Here is a 20,675-nt window from a genome sequence, read left to right as displayed (position 1 = left end):
TATAATATATTATAATTAAACTGTATAGTTTTGTTTCAGATTAAAATCAACGACCCTGTTTCGCAATTAATGCCATAAAAGCCTGCAGCACATAAACACGTAAACCCGTTAACTTTATCTTCGCATAAACCATCATTCAGATATGGGCTTGAGGAACATTCGTTGATATCTAATTTGTCAAATATGAATCAAAATGAAATTTACTTGATGAAGTGCACCATACTAATAGAGACAACAAACTGTTATATATCAAAATTAATTCACGACAAACTAGTAAATCAAAAGTATTGACTAAGACCTCATTTACTCAAGCAAACTGTATTTACCATGTACATGATGTATCAATAATATATCTTAAATTATATAACGCATCTTATCAATATTTATAACTCAATCACATGTTTTAAACAACATGTTTATTCTTAAAAGCATTTATTATTACCAAATGCAAAACGATGCATTACAAACATTAGCAGAAACTTTCGATAAAATATATATTTGTAAGAAGAGGATTCCATATGACCTTTAATCGATATAAAGGTGTTAATGATGTTTGATGCTTGGCCATATTGAGTGCATTATTTTGTGACCATACTATAAACAAGTCTAAATAGAAACGGATTTTGTAACAGATAGTACACAACACATTGCGGTCTTCATTCTTAAAGTTACTTCTTCGAGTTGAAAGTATTAAAAATGCACACTTTGTATTCTCAATAGCGTTGATATTCACGACTCAAAATATTTCTTTATTTCTCATTCGAATTATATATAACAATTATGTACAAAAAATAAAGATAATAATTGCTTGTTGAATCATTTCATACTAGTTTCACACATAGCAGCACCATATCCAGCGGCACAATTATAATTGTACTCAGCGACATGATATTCACAGCTTACACAGTGTTGACACGGATTTAAAGAAATTTTATTAAAATCTGTTTAATTATGTATCATTGTGTATTAATTTAGGAATATGACATCACAGTGGGCTGCAATAATCCTATAAACCGCATATGAATGCAAAAGAATAAATAGATAAAATTAGTGACTACAATGTTACAATCATATGACAAAATCAACACTTAAACTATTCGTAATAAGTTATTTGCCATTGTTGTTATGACAATATGTTTGAAGTTACACTTAATTAATGAACATGAATTATATGATGCTAATGTTAGGTGATAATAGTCTACGTAGTCAAATACATAGATCTTGTCAATAATAGAATTGAAAACATATTGAAAGTAAAAAAAAAAGAGTTTTACCTTGGATATTGAGTAAAATGATGATACTTACCAGTTTCACATAAGGAACCCACATATCCTTGAGAACAGATGCAGTTGTATCCAGCACTGTAATCCTTACAGATACCACCGTTTTGACATGGGTTGGAAGAGCATTCATTGATGTCTGTTAGATATAACAAAATGCACGACTACAGATTAGGCTAACTTAGAAAATCATTGTCGATATAAACGTAAATTATTTGGTAAAACTATTTAACGACAACATTATAGTTATTCACTATAATTTATAACATTGTTTTATCGAATAATAGATATATCTGATCAAAACTGTTTTTAAGTCAATTGATTAATAATGAGCTATAACCAGATATACCTCTAGTACTATTTGTACAATTAGAACTAACAAAACAAGTTGGAAAAGTACATGCATATGCAGTTACAAATCTTCACACGATCCTCCGTTCACAATGCGTTAGCCGAGTATTTCTTAACATCTGTTTTAGGAATAACTAGATAGTATCTGACACTGCACGCAAGATTAAAACAGTTTATGATAAAAATTTATGCAAATAATTACTACACGGGAGTGTAAAATTAGCCCAAGCACCTGTCTGGACATACTGATTATTCAATCTATTATTCATGAAAGCATAATAATTATTATTATACCTAAAGAATGTAATGAAAATTTTTTGAAGTAAGATAATAGCTATGTTATTTTACTGAAATGAAACAGACGCTAATACAGGTCCATGCTAGTCAGATAGCTGTTTATTATGACCGTACGATACACTCTGTCTGGTATATTCATTTTTGGATATTACTTTAAATCATTTCTTACCAAATTCACATATCGGTCCCTCATAACCTGCGGAACAGACGCAGTTGTAGCCAGCAACATCATCTTTGCAGACACCACCATTTTGACATGGGTAAGAAGAACATTCATCGATGTCTGTTATATACAATAAGGCGTGAGAATATAATGATTTATGATGATACCACTTGTCACTAACGTTTTAAAGACATTATTACATTAATTGGTAAAACTATTCATTATTCCTCGTGCAAACATACCTGCCAGACATTATCTATCTATTGACATTGATGTGAATAAACTGTATTTCGATTTATCCAATCAAGATTATATCGTTGAGTTATGACGCAGTGTGTTTATTCATATTTTAATTTATATGAATGCTATACCGATTTAAGAAGTGAACTCAAAGTGCAGCTGTCTCCTTATCTTACAATTCTGGGATGAATCTATATAGCTAAAGTCCAATTTCAAAACGCACGAGTATGATTATACAAACAATCTTTAGTTTTCTCCAGAACATGTTATAGTTTTGAAACAATGCTAGATTTCTTAGATATGTGTACGTGTCGATAAACATCTTAATGAATTATGCTTTCTATAATTCAAATACAATGCAACGAAATCAATATACACAAAGTTAAGGACTTTTATACCAACTAATCATTATCAATATCTTTTAAAGAGCTATTTAAGTTAAACACCTTTATTTGAATATGTGTTATTTACAAACTGTAAAACGTATATCTCAGGCTTATTGATTCTAGTTTATTTTGTATTATCTGTAAACATTGAACATGATAAATTGATAGCTCCTTTAAAAACAGTTCATATCAGTTTCACACATGCATGGTACCCCTTATAACCAGCCGCACAGAAACATTTATATGCACTGATCCTCACAGGTACCGCCATTCTGACATGGATTCGGAGAGCATTCGTCGATTTTTTTATGATATTGAATAAAGGTTGAAATTATTAAAGTATTGTTAAATATACATAATTATCTCAAATTATATCTTCATAACTATACACGGTGATGCAAATTGTATTTTAAGTATTTAAACATATAACAGGTTTGAACTATCCTTTATATGTACTTGTTCATTATCTTTGACAAGCTATGTATGAAATCCGTCTGTTCTAAGAAGTATAAAAAAAACTCGGGCGCCCTACAATTTAGATGGTATCACTACGATTGATTAAACGGTCTAAAATCTTAACAGATAATTAACTAAATAACTTTAAATCTTGTATAATTCCAATGTCTTACAGATGACATTTATAAAACAAATATATTACATTTAAAAGTAATCTGGGTTTCGAACGCATTCAAAATTTAATTTATCTTTTAGATTTTAAAAATAGTTTATAACACATTCACGTATGATACCCTCATAAGCAGTAGCACAGACATAGCTTAAGTTGGCGACAATATCCTTAAAGGTACCAGCATGTTTGCTTGGATCAGAGGCACATATTTATTTGTTTAATATCTATTTTAGTCGTTATAAATACAATATACTTCCTTTATACATAACAAAGTGTGTACAAAAAATGTTTCTACATCAATAGTTATTTTACTGTATGTTGTTGTAACATAGTATTTTCGAAGATACTGTTTTAAAACAATTTATATTTTTAATGTCAGACTCATGGAACTCTTTGAATGTTCTTTTCCAAATCCTGTTACTCTACTTATTTGCAATGCTATTTTGTATATGTATATGCTACATATATATGACATCATTAAGCAAATACACATACTTAGCTCACAGTTTATGCCGTCATATCCATCTATGCAATTACACAGACGTCCATTGACTTCATCAACACAGGAGCCCCCGTTTTGGCAGGGGTTTAATTCACAATCATTTGTGTCTACAATGTCAAAGTAGTCCTTTGTGACTTTTGTTGTTGATACAAACTTGTAATGTGTGAAATCTCAAAATCAAATAAGTGCCGAAATGACATTGCTAATTTATAAGTTTATAACTGAATGATTCAGAAAGCAGTAAACATGATAAATTAAAGCAAACTTTAGCAGTTCCAGCTCCATAACATCAGATCCCCTTTCTAAATTCCATTTTGTTTAGTTCTGCCCATTGTTTTCTCGTTTAGGGCATACCCATTATTTTAACTGGGTCCATACGCCGCTTTTCATGGAATTACACACTAGTGTAGCATTGAAGGTTCCATGTGCACCGCCGTATGAACACATCTGCGGATGTCTCTAACTTGTAGTTTGTACTTTTAGCATGTGTAAATATCGATTCTGCTCAACCTACTACTGTCCATGAACAGGCTCAATCAAACCGAGCCTGCATTATTTTCGTTTTTGATATGTTGAGCGACCTATGGAGTTTCCATTTTTTCTATTTTAACCTTAACATTGACACATAAACGGATATCACTTGTTTCGAATAGATTGCAAAATAGTTACAGGGTTATAAACCAATTTTAAGAAATCTCAAAGATGATATATACCAGTAGAACAATCGGTGCCAAAATATCCTGGGGCACATTCACATGCATATTCATTGACACGATCGTTACAGGTACCATCATTCTGACATGGATTGGACTCGCATTCATCTATATCTAAGGAATTTGTCATATTAATATCAACATTAATATTTACTTTTTGCACTTTTTTATAAATATATTATTCAGCAATTATGTTCCTCTGTTATATGAAATGTATTCAAATGTTCAAAAGCGGAACGTTTACAGGTCACAACGCTACAGTTGCATACGTCAAAAAGTCATATGTAAGAAATATTCATTTTCGACTGAAAGAATTTCGCGTTGAAGCGACTTTATTTTTTACGTATGTTTACGAGTTTGCCGTTTAAATGCTACATTAAATCAACTAAAACAATATAAATGATCGATGATGTGACTCGTAGTTTGACTTTTTTTCACTTAGGAATGAAATACGTCGGTATTGTAACAACGTACGTATTCGTACAACACATACATTAAAAACCCACTTATTTTTTTCTGAACGAAAACAATTTAGTAATACAATGTACGCTTCTCCAGAAATAGATTATTATATACATATGTAATTTAACAATAAATATACGATATGTCACATTCCTATACATGAGCTATACCACTTTCATATACAGCTTATGAATACTATGATTCTTACCTATTTCACAGTATAGTCCTTCGTATCCAGCAGAGCAGTTACACTGATACATATTCACTTGGTCCATACATACAGCTCCATTTTGACATGTGTTTGAAGCACATTCATCCACATCTTAAATAATAATGTTGAGGTAGCAGTTTGCTCGATGGACTTTATATGCATTTCTTAAATTGTTTTAAAGAAAAAATTGTAAAGTCAATTAGAAGTCAATCAATATGTTTCCATTCTGTACTTACCAGTTTCACAACTTAAACCAGCAAATCCGTCCAGACATTCGCACAAATATGCATTGGACAAATCTGTACACTTCCCGCCATTTTGACATGGAGATGATAAACACTCATCGATTTCTAAATGGGAAAACGAAATAGAATAGTGTTTTACAAGTGCGAAACATTTGTTTACATATGACAAAACATAGAAATTCATATACTGCAATTTACATCTATATACGTGGAAAGCATGTGTATGTACCACAGTCGTATTTCAATTATCATTGCCAAACTCACTTTTATTTTAAATATGAAATAGATTTTTTTTAACTTGAGTAAACCGAACATCGCCGTAAATGGTTGACGGAATAAATGACACGACACACCGTTTTGAACATATATATCGAGGGTTCAACGCAATAAGGGCGTATCTACATATAATCATTATATGTAGATACGCCCTTATTGCGTTGAACCCTCGATATATGAAAACTTGAAATATATCTAAGGACTCACCGGATTCACAGTTCATTCCTCCGTAACCATCAACACAATCGCATGTATATCCGATAGTTCTGTTACTGCAGACGCCACCATTCTGACAGGGATTGTATTCTTCAAAATAAATTATGTCATACAAATATCATAGTCAGAAACTTTGTACAGTTTTAGACTTTATAGAAGGAAAAATCAATTTATATACCAGGAAATATGACGAAATAAAAATACAGTTGTTCTCCAATTTTACATCTCCATGTTCACTCAAATATATTCAAAATTAAAAAAGTGATATTATCTACTTCTTAGATTGTATTATAATTAACCGCCAATCACTTTATCAGAAAAAGCGATAACATACCATTTAAGATAAATTACAATACCATACTATTCATTACCTGACCAGTCGTATCTAGCAGTTGGTGGTACGCACGCTAAACAGCCATATAATGACATTTCATATTCAGAAAAGCAATAACCTTCTATAAAACAATGCCCATCCTGAAAATTGAAATGCAACTTGATCAACAAGTTGAGAAAAAGGTGAAAAACGATTTAGAAAATGTGTAAAAATGTACAAAATATTAATATTCTATCTTCTTCGTCTGTTAGAAACAATTTGTAGAAAAACTGAAATATTCTTACTGCTTATATTCTAAGATAAAAGTATAACTTTTTATCAATTTCTACCTTTAATGAGAATTTCTTGCCAGTGTCCAAACTTTCTTCTAAATACTGGCATGTTGAATCATATACAAAAACGCTTTTCTCATTTCCAAAATGTTCACCGTTGTTGCTTATTGAAATATTGTAATTTGATACAAATACATTATCCCTTCCTGCAATATTTTCAGGAACACAACATAGTCCTGTAAATATATCTTTGTATTCTCCTTTGAGTAATTTTGACGACACGTTTGTCCTGATCCCATTAACAGATATCTGCAAAAAACAAGAAGAAAGTTTATACTCAATCAAACTTTTGATATTTCAGTTACGAACAGCCAATGTAACTATAGTCTTACATTTAATATCATATTAAAATTATTGATTCGTATGTATATTTTGTTATTTAACACCATTCAAGTACATTTGCGAATATACTTATAGACTAAGGATAAGTATACCTTAGAAGTATTAACGTTACAACTGAATCCGTCAAGAATCCTATCAGATCGTACATAGAAACATGCACAATCATCGCCTTCTGCTATGTCACACAATCCACCACCTTCGATATCATCTATCCTTAGTGGATCCCTTTCATCTATTGAACAATCTGGACCATGTAGAAACTGTTCACATTCACACTTACCTATAATAATATAGATACGATGACTACATAAGTTTGTGTAATTTCAAATAAAAGTAAATATTGAGAACATTGCACGTTATTTCAGTCATTATTCTGTTCCATGTAACCGTTAGCGAACAGTATGGATCCTGGCCAGATTGTGCGGATGCACAGGCTGGCCTGGATCCATGCTGGCTGCAAATGCTCCATGTTGGTTTTCTCATTGTGCAGCTCATATTTTCTTCAATTACTTAGAAGACAAATACAACATTAAAAAAAGAGTTAACTCTAAAACTTTTCCTCTGTATCAAACAAGATCTTGTCATGTCATTGCAACGTCTTTGATTGATTTATTTAACAAAACTATTTTGGTAATACGTAAGGATTAAATACAAAATAAAATACTCGTAATATACAGAATGTTATGCAAAGGAGGAAATTATTTAAATAACTTTGCATTTATAATCATGCAGGAAGCTATCTGGCGCTAGCACGCTGAAACTACAATTATTTTTTTTTATTGTTTTCCATGCTTCAGAATGATCTTTAAGTTTAAATTTAATTAATTTGAAGATATCCAATGTCCCTCTTCCACGAAATTTCTTCGTCACAAGGTGTTTACTTCAAACGTAGAAAATGCTCATCAAAATGTTTTTAACCATATAAGATATATTCATTATGTTAAAATTTGAGATGGTTTTATAAATTCAAGTTGATGTTCTTAATTTGTTTACATTTTTGGAACATAAGCTAGTGTCCACTGGTTTGAGGTAATGATAAGCATCTTGTAAATAAACATCTTGGTTATTATCTCTGGAATCACAAGGTTTAACACGAAATATAATCGTTTAAGGAAAATGTTTCCGACTAGAGTCTAAATATAATGTACTCCGAATTCCCATGGTATAATGTTTCAAGAAATTCAATGTAGATTCCTTGCATTTTCAATGAAAATGATCTTTAAGTTTAAAACTAATTAATTTGAAGATATCCAATGTCCTTCTTGCACGAAATTACTTCGTCACAAGGTGCTTACTTCAAACGTAGAAAATGCTCATCAAAATGTTTTTAACCATATATTAAGATATATTAATTATGTTAAAATTTGAGATGGTTTTATACCTATGTTCGACTGTTCGCTAAGACTAACAAGAGGCCTTATTTATGAATTTGGATGATTTGATAAATAAAACATCCATGCTTCTGGTAAAACTGCTTCACTTTATTTCTTAAAGTAAATGCTTAATACAATAAATATAACATAGTAATTTAAAGGTGTATGTGTCAGGAGAGCAGTGCAATTTCTTTAAGTCCTACTACCATAGGTATGCCGCAACATATCTTAAATAACATTGAAATCCTGTAACCATTCGAATCGTCATATATAAGATAAGACAGCCACAATCGAACCTTTCATCTTTAAAATAGTCATTATCATGTTCTAATCTGAGTTTTGAACTGAAATCTACAGAACATCATGTTATTTTGTGTGAATTAAGGTTTAGCTGTATATCACAAAACAACAGATTTTTTAGCGAATGAACAGCATCTTGACACACTGTCCAATACATGTTTTACTGTTCTGTCCGACGGAGTTGGATACTTTAAATATTCTTAATGAGTTGTCCCCCTTTAAATAAGAATATCATTTGTAAAGAAATAGATGTAAACAATTGTTAACAACGATGTTTTACCTAGTTGTGTAAAGTTTAAACACTCGCACGATGTTGCAAATGAATCAAAACGAAGACATGTAACAGCTTTTAAAAGGCGCTGGACTGTCCAGAAGTGTGGCCCCTTCATGTAGTCCCTTTCCGGAATTCAATACATATATGCATGAATTGACAGTGGCTTTGTACAATAATATAAGTGTTTTATATGCTGTTATATTTTCATGTAAAACAATGCTTTCTTTCTATGATTTGAAGACGCTCGAACTTTTTTCTCCGAAACATGGACCTATACCTTAACGATGTTCATATAAATATTTGAACTTACTTGTCTTTGAACAATTTCCTTTGCCGCTACAATTTAATGGACACGTATTTTCGTAAAATATATCCACTTTTTCTTTGTTGGTTGCAACATAAACCGGCTCCTTATCCATAATTATTTTAACTATCTCGTTCACCGATTCAACATGAAGCTCAGATATTGATTTGTCGTTCGTCACCTGCAACGCATGATTGTATAATGAATTACATGAGATCTATTTAGGTCGTTGACCGCTCACAGATCATAAAGGTTTAAAATTTATAGGAGTCATCCTAGAAACACTTCTGCCTACTTATATTGATAGATAACCTGCAGATTCATGGAAACTAATGTGAAAAAAAAGAAATCTATAAAACCATTGGGAAAGCTAGACCCGTCCAAAGCAGCCATTCTTTCTAAAAGAACTCAAGATGTTTACTTTATTCAATAGAATTACAATAACATTTAATAATTCCGTTCAATTTAAAATGCCATACTACTTGAAAGAAAAAGTAAAATATCAATACATTTTATTAAGCTCTGTCTGGTAATGTTTTAGACAAATCGAAATATAATGAGCAGTGCTGGTAGAGCATAGCCCTGTAAATATTTCAACAATAGAAGTAGATGCTGTCTTGAGATATTGTCTTTTATAGTCATATTTTTGACAATTCGCATTAATTATAACACTATTGGTAAAGGTTATCCCATAAACACATGCAACGAGATATTTTAAAACAAATGATCAATTTGAAACATTTTCTATATCTAAAAGAACGTGAGATAATATTCCCCGGAGGACGTGTTTTCTACGAATTAGAATAATCGAAATAATGTTATATGTCACCCAAGGATCATCCGTTTGAAATTACCACCAAACTGGTTTTCACTATAGACATATAAATGACAAAAGTGATTTACAAAAATGACTATTCCTCAGTACGGACATGCAATGGTGGCAAACTGGCGATGAATTTCTTTGCACAACTCTGGTAGAAAACCATCTGAGAAGAATTATTTTAGGCATTATCAACATCCATCTGTAGAAATGTCATTTTCAAAAATATGTGACGGGCAGCCGGCGAACGGAGAACTGAAACAATAGCCCATCTGTAACAGTTTGCGCTTTGGTTGGCTGCTTACACTTGTAGATTAGTATTATGTCTCGTATATTTAAAAATTATAGGTCACCGTCATCGTCACTGTATTAACATTTCAAAGTTTGGCAATTTCTGAGACTCACTATTATGTTAATGATCACGCAATGCATATAAAATGCATTTCATTTTTTCGACTATATCCAAGTGATGATTTTATTTACTGATTGTCTAGTTGTGTATGAGGGCATTTCTTTGCATTCTTTCCATTGGTAGGACAATATAGGTTGTACAAAGTCTTTACAAAATGAACTTATATAGTTACATAGCCGGATACTGATCGTTTCTAAGCATTTTCCCCTACTTATAAAAGTGTGTCTCATTGCTATCGCATATGATTTCTCCACTTTCTGTACTGCACTATCACATAATCTCATTAAAGACAAATTGATCAAGTATCAATAAATGCAGGGAGTTTTATTTACTAAAACGTATTAATTTACTTATTTAAAGATATGCTTCCCATTTCCTTTTCTTTCTCGTTTTGACAAAACCAAAATCAATTGTGCTTTTACAATTTATTTTGGGGTTCAAATGACATAAACCTATGTAATAAGTATAAAAATGCGTTTTAGATCTTTCTGCATTTTATGAAAAATGAGCGGCCGTGAATTAATGTTATTGAAATTCCAATCCTATTTTCAAATAGGACTGTCTCAACGTTTTGTAATTTTCCTAAAGTAACCCAGGTAACATTTCATATATTGGCACAAATAGAAGTTGTGCGTTTTATGAGTTGTTATTATAATAAGTGTTTTAGTTTGTTTGTTTTGGAGTTTAACGCCGTTCTTTTTTTTCAACAGTATTTCAGTAACATTATGTATCACACTGACTAGTACATCTCCTATTAAGCTACACTTATGATCTATAGACGATCCTTTCGCTAGCCAAGCAGAGCTGATCTTACAACATTTTGCAAATCTATATTTAGCCTGGGTTTTTCTTATTTACAATTCTTATTACGTAAAGTGTCAGATGGCCAGGTAGCTCAGTCGATAGGGCACTTGCCCTGTAAGCGAGAGGTCCCGGGTTCGAGCCCCGGTCTGACTGCACATTGTTCTTACTCTTTGAAATTTGAACAAGTGGTCTGATTGGTTCAAATAAAAATACATTTGCAAAAACAAAAATAGCAATATTGGAAATCCAAAATATACAAAAGACGAATGTGAATGGGTCATTCTCATATCTTCGTTTAGAAGATCAAGTACTTTAGTCAGATTGCACATGTATGTAACAGCGGTCAGGTAACCTAACGAGTGTTCCTGGATTCTGTACCAGTACAAACCTGTTCTCCGGAAGTTACTGTCAACTTCCCCTCAGGAATCAGAGGTGGAGGACGAATGCTTTCAGAAACAATGTCTTCAAATGTCTATCAAATCTATATGGAGAACATAGGCCTCGCCCAGGACTGAAACTCACGACGCCGCGATCCGCAGGTCTGCACTCTTCCTACTCAGCTAAGCGGGCGGGCTAATTGTTACATTATAAGTGTAAAATGGAAAATATTGCAATCGTTATTTAGACATGCATTTATTTTTATTTTAACACTTGTTTTATTTCGGATTTGAAAAAAAAGAAAAGTACAAGTACATATACCTGAACATCTAAAGCACATTGCGAAACGACAGCGTTGGGGTCTTCTTTACCGCTTACTTCACTGTAAGACGTCATAGCCAGTGACCCATTGATTTTATCGGTGCACAAGGTCATGGCTTCTTCTTCTGTAACAACTGATCCTTCATCCCGACGCTTGTTGAAAAGAAGGCAAATATATTTCAATTATAAAAAAGTGATAAATGATTTGACGCATTTCTAAATTACTTGACTAGTTTAGCTCATTTCGGAGAACATCACTACAAATCAGTTATATCTAAAGAACAATCATTCTAGTCAAATAGGGTTTAATCGTTTATCTATCTTATTGTCAAATTATATTGAATTTTCAAAACCCGGCAAAAAGGTTAAACAAATAACCAAAATTTGGTCTGGATCAATGCTGTTCACTTTCATGGTCTATTGCAATTAGAGAAACCGTTAGCAAACAGCATGGATCCTGGACCATGCTGGTCGCAAAGTCACTATCTTGGTTTTCTCATGGCGCGGCTCATATACTTATTTCTCACATGGGTGATTTTTCTATTGGTGACTCCTCAAGTGGGGGATAATTCAATTTGTGATGAGTATTATAGATTATCGTCCTTTCAAAGTGAATATTTTATTTTAAGCTATTTGTTTATGGAAAATATATTCAAATCACATTCACATTTACTTGAGCTATCTTACTTTGATGATATTATGCTTTCTAACTGGTAACATCAACGACAGTAATCGTTTTAATTCATTGTCATAATCTGAATCTTGTCGTAATCTGACACTTCTCTTCTTCTGGGTCTTTGTAACTGTACACTGTTGTTTAGTTATAGCAAACTCTTCAATTTCACAGTCCAAGTATTGTGATGGCGAGCAGAATGCTTCGGCAACTCTAATATTGCTCTTGCAAATACAGTACAGCTTGTTGTCGTTACTCCAGGCTGTAAGGTTTCTATAAGTCCGAAAAAGATTTTTGTTGTTTTCAACTCTGAAATAAACATTGACCTTTGCTGAAGAGTTAAAATCATTACTATTTTACATAATAAAATACATACATTAATGTCCCAATGATACTGGTAATAGGTAATCAACATATAGTTAGTGTAGGACATTTGACATAAATCAGTTTTGTTAACTAGATTTTTACGGTCCATCTTTTACCAAAATACTTATTTTATTAAATAAAACGAATTCATTAGTATTTTCATAACAACTTTGCATTCAACCAGTTAAAAACGAAAGTTTCCTAAGTATAGTCCGATTCAATATTTTATATTCACCCGGTTGTATATTAATTACTTGACACATATTTTGAATTAACCGACGTTGTAACAGGTTGATTGTTTGTTTGTTTGTTTCTTTTGGGTTTAACGACATTTTTCAACAGTGTTTCAGTCATGTAACGGCGGACAGTTAAAGTAAACATGTTCCTGGATTCTGTACCAGTACAAACCTGTTCTCCGTAAGTAAGTGCCAACCTCCCCACATGAATAAGAGGCGGAGGACTAATGATTTCAGACATAAAGTCGTTTATCAAATAGTCACGAAGAACATACCCCCGCCCGATGATCGAACTCACGATCTCGCGATCCGTAGTCCAACGCTCTACCTACTGAGCCAAGCGGGCCGGCTCGTATAATTGTATAACTATCGAATATATTGATACAAGTAAAGGAGCTTACCATTTTTCATTTATAATAGTATTCTGAGTGATGAAGGTATTCTGCACACAGTTTACGAGTGTTCAAACAACGTACAATGTAAAAATAGGTGCTAATCCATTACATACGGTCAATTAGTATATATTGATGAACAGTTTTAAAGACACCTTTTCAAGGCAATAATTCAGGCGCGAAAAAGCAAAATACATGTTTCCCTGCTTCGCAGGGTTTGTAATACTGAACGCCAGCAAACAAGGGCAACAGACATCTAGAAGAGTATTGTTCCGTTTGATGTAAACATGTATATTTTAAGTGATTATGGTTAAAATGTAATATGAATATATCGTAGTATTAAACATTTAGGAAACAAGATCGGCGGCTGTGAAATAACAAGAAATTATTTACGACTGGAATGAGTTAAAAGTGGAATATGCAAACCGTAATTTCTAATGGGTCATGAATATATAAATTAAGTCTACAATTTTAAAACCGCACCTCAGTATTTGGAGGAGAAAACTAATTTTACATAAAAATTGCATCGTTTTAGTAATGCTAATATTAAGTACTTTTACTGGTACACATATAGATATTGACAAAATAACTTATAGTAACTAATTTCAATATCTTGGCCATATTTGAAAAAAAGCAAGACTGTTAGTACGTCACAATGATATAACACTTGCACAAGGCCAGTCAGCATTTTTAAAAGATATGCAAGGTCTGCATATTGTACATCTTAAAAATATACGAAACTTTTGTACACAAATTAACAATTACTTATTTGTGGGATAAGGTGGATGAAGACTCAACAGTACCCTTTTAAGCATTTTATTTTTTCTCTCTCTGTTTTCCTATACCTTGACCAAATGTTATTCGTCAATATATGTAATTGTAAATATTATAGTCTATTCTTCTGTCTAACATAATGTGTCACATAAAAAGCTGAAAATGGTGAATACTCAGGGTTTATACAAACAAAAATTGTGACAAAACATATAGAAACAGACCATTTTAAATATCCACACACCTTCACACATAGATATATATCATCACAAGAGAAGGGAATAATATTTTACATTTTTTGCGTAATGGGAACATGACTAATTCAGAAGTCATCATGACGGAATATGTAGGGAGAATCTAGTATATATCTTGATAATCTGTATTTCCTACCTCCAGGTACTTGCAAAAACATCATCGCTTCCATCAAGACGAGAAGTTGTTCCATCCTTATGCATGAAATCGTTTGTTTTGTTATTGTCAAAATATCCGCATAATCCGACTACTTTTCCCAAGTCTTTTGGTGCCATTGTAATGTGCACATTAATGTACATGTACAGCCACATCCACAGACGGAGTACTATTTTTGTACCAATAGGTGTATAAACCTAAAAAGGATATTCATGTGTACAATCAGATACATGCATTGAACTAATTAAAAGGAATAGGTTTCTGTATGCGTAAGAAATAAATGGTATTATTATTAAATTTGTATTTATAGTCCTTTCCATTGGTCTAGATGTAGTCACATGATCAATGATAAAATGTCATATTGACTCGAAAGTGGAGCCAAAGCACATATTTACCTCCAGCTGTGACGCCATTACGGTTTGACGTCAAAGCAATGCGACGTCGTACACAATTTACCACGAAAAATGACCAAAGGCTGCAGATATTTGTATCAAATGTTTATACTTATAAGTAGGCTAGATTTAAGTTCGGTCGACATGTGGATCTATCGACGATATGTGGATCTATCGACCTGATAAATCCACATATCGGCCTCACCAAAAGGCAATAATGGTATATTTGTTCATGTCAAAAGTTTGGAAACTCATTTTCTTGAATATAAGTTTTATACATGTATCACATGTACGCGCTCCGATATATCAAGCCTTTAAAATATTGACAAAATTGTAAACTTACAGCAAATGTTTTAACAGCAGTCGTAAAAAAATTTTTTCAATGGGGAAAGTTCCGTAAATTTATAGTGTTTCCAAGGCTATAACAAGGCCTTAGATAAACTGAATGTTGAAAACTCGTTTAAAGTTCTAAGTAGATTTCAGCAAGTCAGTTTGATCGCAGTAGTTACACTGACCTATGCCTTTTAATGAAATTCTGCTATATAAGCATAACCTGAATTTCCCGGACCCTCCCTTGCCTGTTACCCGCAATAGCTTAGTTCTCACAACAATATGATGTATGTTTGACTGTAAATAAATGTAGCAATGTAAAAGCATTAAATCTCTAATTTGAAAGAATGATTTCGAAATTTTATCTTATATGATATGTATGTTGGCTTATTTCTGCCATTTAGTGTGTTTGTGTCGGCGAGGCGAAATGTATGGCATGCGGAATGCACATTAATTCCTTAAACTATAGGTTTAACTGTTAAACCTCTTTACCTCTTAAACCCATAGTTTCAAGTGTCGTATGCACAATAAATGTTTAAACCGGGGTTTAAAGTCTTAAACCCCGGTTTAAAGACTCTTATCTAATAATTAAACAGACAGCCAATCAGACGAGCTAAAACCACGGTTTAAAGTGACAATTCACCTGTTAAAACATTGTAACTAAATTTTCAACTTTAAACCCTGGATTAATACTTTAAACTAGGGTTTAATGTGTAAAATGCACAATAAATCTGTTAAACTACGGGTTTAACTGTTAAACCCATAGTTTCAAGTGTCGTATGCACAATGGATGTTTAAACCGTGGTTAAACAACCAACCAAGCAGAGGAGCTTAAACCACAGTTTAAGTGTCACGTGACACTCCCCAATATGACCCGCGGAATTTGTGTTTACACGTTAAAGCAATATCATATATATACTAGTATGTAATATGGCGGACAGCGACGATGATTTTTTTTTTGCACTGTTGAAACTGTTTTCAATGACATAGGATGAAAATTGCAAACTGGATTTGCAGACGAAGGAGATTATAGACAAAGTGTTACATTGCTGGAGCAAACAAGGTAATTTGTGATAGTATAATATTATATTATTATTAAGATAGGAGTATGTGGTGTGGGTGGGGATATGTTTTTTTTTCAATTAGCATACTGTTTATTTTAACTAGCTGTTAGACTGTGTTTAACATGTGACTGCCATTATTTTGACTGAAACAGATATAAGTATTACAGTTGTGAAGGAATTATGGAAAAACTCCTAATACTTGAATCAGAACATGACATGTTCAAATGACTGTAAGTCGGAAACAGGCTAGTCCAAAAAATTGTACTCGAGAGTTGAATATCGTTATATTTTTTTTTGACTTGTCGATATCTGCCTCTACAGTAGGTAGACAACGTAAAACATCAAAATGTTAAATCGGTCTACCCGAGGGCTCATTATTCTATGTCAGACGGCTCCGAGGTATGTTCGCTTGACAGTCTTGAAAGAAGTATCAGACCTATAAAAGGGGTCAAACCGGTACGCGTAATTCATTAGACTACTGGTACCATACACCCAAACTCAAATAGACCAAATTGAAAGTGTCCAGAGGAGAGGGGCTCGCTGGATCAAGTCGGATTATGGTCAGACTTCAAGTGTAACAGATATGCTCCAATCCCTCAACCTCAGGGGCATAGTCTCAAGGTTATCCCTTTCTACAAAATTCATCATTAACTGGTTGCTATCCCAATCACAGACTACTTGACCCCTCTACCCCGTGCTCCATGCCAGTCATAGGTTACTCACAGCAATTAGGGATTACAGTAACTACAAATTTTCATTCTACCCCAGGACTATCTACCATTGGAACCAAATACCCCAACTTGTCGCCCATCTCCCTACCCTAAAGCATTTCAATGCAGCAGTATCTAGGATTGAAAATGTCTCGCCCTAGTTACACTGCCTCCGCCCTTTTAAACTCTTTTAACAATACAAATATTTTATTTTATCACTTTATTCTTTGTCTGTTTATTAATATTCTTTCAATTTGGACGCGCAAAATATGTCTACGTTCCCGTGGGGAGTTTAACATTAACGAAAGATAAATAGATAGATGACAACATCAGCTTGGACGAGCTAGTCTGTCCATAGCACAGGCAGCCAGGGCTCCCCTGTGTTTACAACCACTGTCATATCAATGATGTCCATGTTTTGACCATTGCAGGCAATGACATGTACATGAATGGCCATGTAAAAAAATTGTGATCATGATATTTCAATACTGCGACCACGTTTGCACCATGTCCATGTTAGTGACAGTGGCAGTGACATGGTCTGATCAATGCCAAAAGATTGTCATTGAAGTCAAAACATACTTATCATAAGCAAATCATGTTTGTTGAAATGAATGGTAGATCTAATTACATTTTGAAGTTTGATAAATAGGCTTTGATCTGTATTGAACCCGTTTTGACCATGGTCTGATTAAGGTTAAAACATATTCATTGGAAAAATACGGTCAATTGACGTTTGTTTAGTTGACACTGTTTTGACAGTGTAAAACTTCAAAGTCATATCAAAACCATTTCATGAAGTTTATAATTCCTAAATAATTACGCACTGGACCTGTTGTGGCTGTGCTGAAATCAAGGTCAGAACTACCAAGACCTGAACAACATATTTCAATCCCTCCTCAGTGAAATCTATTTGTTTAAATGCTATCTTTACTCTACATATTGCATGTCTATGATATATGTTCTAATCGTAGTAAAAACATTTACGCATTTATACCTATTGTTCACTAATAAAGGTCTTTGACAAACAATACAGTTTACCAAGATTTAAAAGATGTCGCAGTCTGTTTAGTTTTTATTAACTAAATTCTGTTACAAAAGATCTCGAGGATATGAATAAAAATAATTTTCTTTTACACATATAATATGTTTTCAAGTTCGGTCTGACTGCCCCACTCACCTAAAGTTGCAGCTTTACAAAATTAGTGCAAAAATGCTCAAAATTCAAAAATTTTATACATTTAAAATGGAATATATTAACAATATTGTTTTCTTTTAAATAAAATAGTCCATTTTCATATCAAAAGAAGTCAGAACTCAGAGCACTTTTGCTGTAACTGGGTAACATGATAACATTACAGCCTAGGGGAAATAACGACCATGGATGACCAGTCACCATGGTTTTTATGGTCTACCATCAAATATACAGTGCCATAAAAACGTGGTCAACCATGATAGAGAAAAGAGTCACCAGTATTGCTATGGTTGACCGTTATTGACTATCAAATGTGATGAAAATTCAGCCGACCCTGGTTGACCATTGTTGACCATGGTCAGCACTGACCTTGATTGCAATCTTCACAATGTGCTATTTTCACAGTGCAACAAAGTTATGGCGCAAAAATTGTAGGTATTTCTTCCTTTTGTTGTTCATAATAATTTATAGCTTCAGTGTGTATACTGTCTCATTGAAATACTGTAGAAAGGAATGATTTAGTGTAGTGGGGGCTTTTAGATCTGTACATTGATATTAATGTCAATACTCGATGCTCACAGGGGTCTAGCTGGGTCCATTTGTTTGGGAGAAGTCACTTTCCCCTCAAGTTCATTTAGGGAGAAGTGGGGAGACTTTAGGGAGAAGTGGGAAGACTTCAGTGATTCGAAAGGTGGCTGTAATTTTCTTTTTTCTAGATAAAAACATTGATGTGACCATTCATTTTCTTAGTTAGATCATTTCCCATACAGTGGTTATTGTTTCATTACAAAATTCTGAAAAAAGTTGTTTTCAAAATTCAAGACGATGCTGTAGATTTAACCTGTCGATTTTTTGCTATATCTTGTACATTACATTATGTTCTACAACTTAATATTATAAGCATGTATTACTTACATGATTAAGGTAGTCATCTACTACTAAAATTAAAAGCATGCACTACTTACATGATAAAGGTAGTCATCTTTTACTAAAATTAAAAGCATGCATTACTTACATGATAAAGGTGGTCATCTACTACTAAAACTCAAAGCATGCATTACTCACATGATTAAGGTAGCCATCTACTACGAAAACTAAAAGCATGCATTACTCACATGATAAAGGTAGTCATCTACTAAGGAAACTGTAAGCATGCGTTACTCACATGATAAAGATGGTCGTGAACTCTTATAATCTGCAAAATTCCACCTTCACCACAATGTGTAAATCCCAGGAAATAGACTAATCCACAAACATTGATCATGAAAACGTCCTTTCCTGCTCGTATTGCAACAGCACAAATGCATGTCACATTTGTCCTGCATAAAGTAGTTACTATCTGAACCTAGTTTGAAACATAAGTATACATATGAAGTGAACTGTTTGAGCACCCTGCTTGTTTATCTATTCATTTACATAAACAAGGTCAACATTAGCGGTTGACAAGGAGCTGAACAATTATATTAAATTGAAATAAATGAACGGGCACATTGAAATCCATAATTCAAAAATTCTCCTCTAATTGTACATGTAAAAATATTTCATCAATTACAAACATTGATTTCTATGTTTATTTACAGTTTTTGTTCTATTAAAATAACATGTACCAGTAGCATATAAGGGATGCTTTATCTACATATTTGACAATTTATTCTTGATATTTTTGGCAATTACATACACATCTTTCATTTAAGAAAAATAATTTAATTCACTGCTCCAAAGATTTTTTCATCAACACTAAATATTATACAATGCAATTTTATTTACTTTAAATCACAATTATGTGTATCTACCTCAGTAATGTAATTTGTTATAATAATACAATATATGTTATTGCAACTACATGTATATCTTTCTTTGTATGCCATCAAATACTAATGAATTACTAGTATTCTGAAAACCGGTTGAAGCGAACAAACGTTTTGACGTTCATCAGACTAGAAATATTTTCTTTACAATATTATGTTGAACGACAACAATAAAAATTCCAATGGTACCAATAACATTCTTCTGGTATATTCAAAAGTTGCGAATTGGCTGAATCTGTATTTCTAAAAACTCCGCTGTCTTAAATTTACGGTAGTATTATGTCTTAACCCTTAGCCTGCTGGCGGCAAGTGATTCTGCCTTTCGGCCAGTGCAGACTAAGATCAGCCTGATCATGGTCTGCACTG

General features: G+C 32.9%; 1 protein-coding gene across 3 annotated transcripts in view; it reads right to left on the bottom strand.

Moving 5' to 3' along the window:
* LOC123542781 (von Willebrand factor D and EGF domain-containing protein-like) overlaps nucleotides 1-20,675 on the bottom strand; it is a 78,422-nt gene that overhangs the window by 43,958 nt on the left and 13,789 nt on the right. For all 3 annotated transcript variants that reach the window (XM_053531540.1, XM_053531542.1, XM_053531541.1), the window contains exons 12-26: nucleotides 19,667-19,846; nucleotides 14,793-15,007; nucleotides 12,652-12,946; nucleotides 11,965-12,117; nucleotides 9,236-9,410; nucleotides 7,071-7,258; nucleotides 6,634-6,885; nucleotides 6,342-6,444; nucleotides 5,962-6,060; nucleotides 5,470-5,583; nucleotides 5,231-5,344; nucleotides 4,561-4,674; nucleotides 3,841-3,954; nucleotides 2,098-2,211; nucleotides 1,306-1,419 (exon numbers count right to left, since the gene is read on the bottom strand). In XM_053531540.1, the coding sequence (XP_053387515.1) occupies nucleotides 1,306-1,419; nucleotides 2,098-2,211; nucleotides 3,841-3,954; nucleotides 4,561-4,674; nucleotides 5,231-5,344; nucleotides 5,470-5,583; nucleotides 5,962-6,060; nucleotides 6,342-6,444; nucleotides 6,634-6,885; nucleotides 7,071-7,258; nucleotides 9,236-9,410; nucleotides 11,965-12,117; nucleotides 12,652-12,946; nucleotides 14,793-15,007; nucleotides 19,667-19,846 (2,344 nt within the window). The remainder of the gene's footprint in view (nucleotides 1-1,305; nucleotides 1,420-2,097; nucleotides 2,212-3,840; nucleotides 3,955-4,560; nucleotides 4,675-5,230; nucleotides 5,345-5,469; nucleotides 5,584-5,961; nucleotides 6,061-6,341; nucleotides 6,445-6,633; nucleotides 6,886-7,070; nucleotides 7,259-9,235; nucleotides 9,411-11,964; nucleotides 12,118-12,651; nucleotides 12,947-14,792; nucleotides 15,008-19,666; nucleotides 19,847-20,675) is intronic.

This window comes from Mercenaria mercenaria, chromosome 19 (assembly GCF_021730395.1).
Source record: "Mercenaria mercenaria strain notata chromosome 19, MADL_Memer_1, whole genome shotgun sequence".
In the NCBI taxonomy this organism is placed as follows: Eukaryota; Metazoa; Mollusca; class Bivalvia; order Venerida; family Veneridae; genus Mercenaria; species Mercenaria mercenaria.
Note: the sequence above shows the minus strand (reverse complement) of the source record. Positions and strands in the feature narration are given on the sequence as shown.